Here is a 3,857-nt window from a genome sequence, read left to right on the forward strand (position 1 = left end):
GCGATTCTTTGGGAAATCAGGTCCGAAATAGCTCATGCATGGGGCTCACGTAAGGAAATATGCATGCAGTTGTGATTGATCACGCCACCACGCAATGGGTTTGTCAGCAAATGCTCAACTATTTTAGGATGATTGATGCTTTGTATGTGGGCGACGGTAAACTTTGTGATATACCGTGAGAACTTCTCCTATGTATTGCTGACCATTGAATTGGGACGATGATCCCATGGTTTTCCCACACAAGGAGAAGTTCTCCCGGGTGACTCCATCAGCCTCAAATATATTTTGAAAATTTTCATTTGAGTCAGTTTGGTTTGCATAATCCCCGGATCAGTTCCTAAATAACTAATTAGTTTTCCTCTTTTTCAGTTCTAGACTACACTTTTTCAATATAGCCGAGCAGACCAGACTCATATATATGGCATATTGACATCCATATGGACCAAGTGCATTGTTTATATTATTGTCATACAATTTTTTTAAATCAAGAATCCAAAGTTGCATGCTCATTCATATCTGCGGAAAAAATTGGGTTTTTAGTAATTGGCTCAATTTTCAGAGATCATTATTACTATATATCAAATTCATTCGACAAATGCACTACAATTTACATTAACTACACTTCTCTTCATATTTTCCAACTGCACAGTAACATGTCTGAAACGTTGTATAAATTAGTTAAAACATGAAATATGAGTGAATGCTTCAAATCTACTTGCATCGTCATCGTACATGTTTGTCTGCCAGACGAACCTTATTTAACGAATCCCTGAATGCTTGCCTAGCAACCATGTAACGATCTTGAGTTGTGATCCCTTCTGCAACAACTTGCATTGCTCGTCTAGAAAGGTGATCATACCACTGAACAGGGTTAGTAATGTCAATGGTGTTAGATCCGAGATCCCGAGCGTACATTCGTTTCAAATCTTTTCTCCACCGAGTTAAAATGTACGTGCTCGGGATTTCTTCAATCCCGTTGTGGTTGAGGACAGTTAAGGCATGTCGGCACAGGTATCCTCGGAAGTTGAAGCAACTACAGATACAACGAACCTCTAGACCTACTTTATCGAACATAACTTCAAAATTTCTTGATTCTTGGGAATCTCCTTCGGTATTCCGTTCCTTAACCATATAGGTGATAACTGCCCCATTAGCATGGATTTGAGTTACAATGCAACAATTAGCCATCAACACCACCTCTTCCTGGAATCTCAAGAATATATCTTTGGTATACACTTCAGAAAGCTGCAATTCGTAGTTGCAACTAGTTCTCAACACTGGTCTGAAGTTTCTTGACTCTAAATCGTTCAGAGATTCCCGATAAATTTTATTTTGTTGAACTAACTCGTAAAAATTAAAGAATTCAGTCCAAGTGGTTTGCTCATGTAAATGCCCGTGGAAAAAGGGAGACATGTATTCACCTGGTTGTGAAGTATATATTCCGGCAAAGAAAGTATCTTTCAAATAAACTGGAACCCATCTTTCTCGATCGTCGTATAAAGTTCGAAGCCATTCACGATCCTTGATAGAACAATGCTGGATCATCTCCTCCCACGCCATTTCAAAATCTTCTACTTTCATTGAACTGTACACTGCTCTGTTTAGTAATGTCTGGATTAGAGCTGACTCCCTCATTTCTCCTACTTTTTCAAGAATGTACTGCATCACATTAGGTAGATAAAGACGGTGGCTAGCCCTTGGAAAAACTACAGAGATTGCACCACACAATGCCTTACTCTTGTCTGTGATTATAGTTTGTGGAGGTCGTCCTAAAACAGATGTAAGCCAGGCTCGCATCAACCAAATATACGTTTCCATAGTTTCATCAACAACAAAACCACAACCCAGCAATACAGACTGACCGTGGTGATTTAATCCAGTGATCGTCAAAAGCGGGACAATATACGTTCCCGAAAGATATGTTGTGTCAACTACGACGACATCACCAAAATAACTATAGGCAGCCCTAGACCTAGAACTGATCCAAAACACGTTCTTTAAACAACCTTCATCGCTTAAATCCATGACATAGAAAAAGTTCGGGTCAAAAAGTTGCGCCCGATGAAAATATTCATAAAGTGCAAGCATGTCGCCGCCTCTGAGTTTTAAGTGTGTTGACTGCTGTACATGATTGCTAATTTCTTTTTCATTTGAGCTTTGATAACTCACTGCATCTGCACAAAAATTTTGATATACCTTGATTGTTTGCACTTCTATGTTAACAGAGGACTCCAACTTCCTTTTGGCTCCTGCATCAATCTTCTTATGTGACCTGGAGTTTTGAGCTCTTTCGTGGTCCAGCAAATGATTGTGTTCTGTTTTAACTTCATCTAACCTCCATCTGTTCGATTCCAGTAATCTCAGCCTAATCATTGCTGGGCATCCAGTCCTCGTCTCCTTTCTTCGAGTGCTTGCTTCTTTCATTGCCTTAAAACCTTCGCAATTACAACACAGAACTGCCCCACGCTTCTCTTTGCTGCTCCGCTTTGTCCACGAGGATTTGACTCTAATACCAAACCCAAGTTCCTTGGAATAGCAGTTGTAATAGTTATAAGCATCATCATACGACTCAAACTCCATCCCCATGGCAGGAGGGAGACAAGACTTACCCCCAGTACCATCATCTATTGTGACGGGATTACCATTCCCGTGAATATCAGGAAATTGGTTGCCCCTGCTATTGTGGTCATTGCCCGGAACCTCCATAACTTGCACACTGTTGCTCTCATGACCATTTGTTCCAAATTCAAGCATGTGTCCACCGTCAATACTAAGAATTTGCCCTCCATCATCGCCAAGGTCATTTCTTTCGATGTCAAACACTTGCTGAATGGAACTTTTAAGATCATTGCTTCTAGCTCCAAGCATTTGGTTGTCCTCATGCTCAAGATCATTGGTCTCAAACTCGAAGTTATCTTCTCTTTCATCATCTACCAGTTCATCACCCTCTTCATATCGATCCACCTAGAGCGAAATACAAGAAAAAGTCACAAAAGCATAATAACAGGAACGAAGATACACCAAAAATTGCCAAGAATTCATTAAATGAAAAATCTTCGTGCAACAAAAAATACTGCCAATTCTAGTTTGGTAAAGATTTATCGATCATCCTTGAAGCCCGTAAACATCAAAATTACAAGGTAAATTCCTAATACCTTAAAATATGAACTATGTATATAATGATAACAAAAGCACATACAATGGCAAAAATTTACAGAGAAATCATGATTCTGTTTTTAAACTCACTCAACTTCAGCTTTCGCTGAACATTCAACGTCGCAATTCAGTTAACAGATTTCAAATGGAAAAACGGCAACCATTTGTTCAGAAAATTTGGCGGAAAATATTATAAAAATGGGGCTAAAGAAGGAATGGATCGCGAGTGATGCTAAATACAATAAGTAGGCGTACTGATTACTACGTAAAGGCGATGGGAATGGAAATTTGGGAGGCGCTTACGTTGAGTTCGATACCGGGATCCGGATTCGGAGGGATGGCAGCGTCGGCTGGTGAGAAAACGGTGTCGTTCGCCATGCCGTGAGATGAGTGTCACGCGATGTTGCGTCAAAGCCTGTGAGGTTAGTCCCACCATACCTTTATTTTGTATTTTTTTTCTTAAACAAGGCTTTTATTTTTGGGTTCGAACATATATTATCTTGTTATTATAATTGGGCCGCCATTTCCAATCATAAAGAATAACATCGACTAGTAGTATTTCATACTAATATTGAAATTTACGACCAAATCTCGAGTTCGATATTTGATTATAATAATTTTTTTTTTCAACTCAAACAAAAATTTCACTTCTATCATTTTTAATTTTTTATCCATCTCCATTTTGCGTCATGACAATCACG

At 39.2% G+C, this 3,857-nt stretch overlaps 1 protein-coding gene across 3 annotated transcripts; it reads right to left on the minus strand.

Moving 5' to 3' along the window:
* Window positions 1-555: 555 nt before the first annotated feature.
* LOC140822961 (protein FAR1-RELATED SEQUENCE 8-like) lies at window positions 556-3,613 on the minus strand. Of its 3 annotated transcripts, none has more exons than XM_073183995.1 (2): window positions 3,460-3,613; window positions 556-2,964 (listed from the first exon to the last, which is right to left on the minus strand). In XM_073183995.1, the coding sequence occupies exons 1-2, from the start codon at window positions 3,532-3,534 to the stop codon at window positions 724-726; spliced, it is 2,316 nt and encodes a 771-aa protein (XP_073040096.1). In that variant the 5' UTR covers window positions 3,535-3,613; the 3' UTR covers window positions 556-723. The 3 variants fall into 3 exon arrangements, with proteins under 3 accessions (XP_073040096.1, XP_073040097.1, XP_073040098.1); XM_073183996.1 differs by having other exon boundaries at window positions 3,412-3,519; XM_073183997.1 differs by lacking the exon at window positions 3,460-3,613 and adding an exon at window positions 3,247-3,388.
* Between the last annotated feature and the right edge of the window lie 244 nt (window positions 3,614-3,857).

This window comes from Primulina eburnea, chromosome 2, assembly GCF_022965805.1.
Source record: "Primulina eburnea isolate SZY01 chromosome 2, ASM2296580v1, whole genome shotgun sequence".
Classification (NCBI taxonomy): domain Eukaryota; kingdom Viridiplantae; phylum Streptophyta; class Magnoliopsida; order Lamiales; family Gesneriaceae; genus Primulina; species Primulina eburnea.

Bases quoted from the DNA above. Each gene is read 5' to 3' on its own strand.
- LOC140822961 (XM_073183995.1), bottom strand. From the start codon at position 3,534: ATGGCGAACGACACCGTTTTCTCACCAGCCGACGCTGCCATCCCTCCG. The intron at 2,965-3,459 runs GTAAGCGCCTCC...ATTTCGCTCTAG, and splicing joins ATCCCGGTATCGAACTCAAC to GTGGATCGATATGAAGAGGG.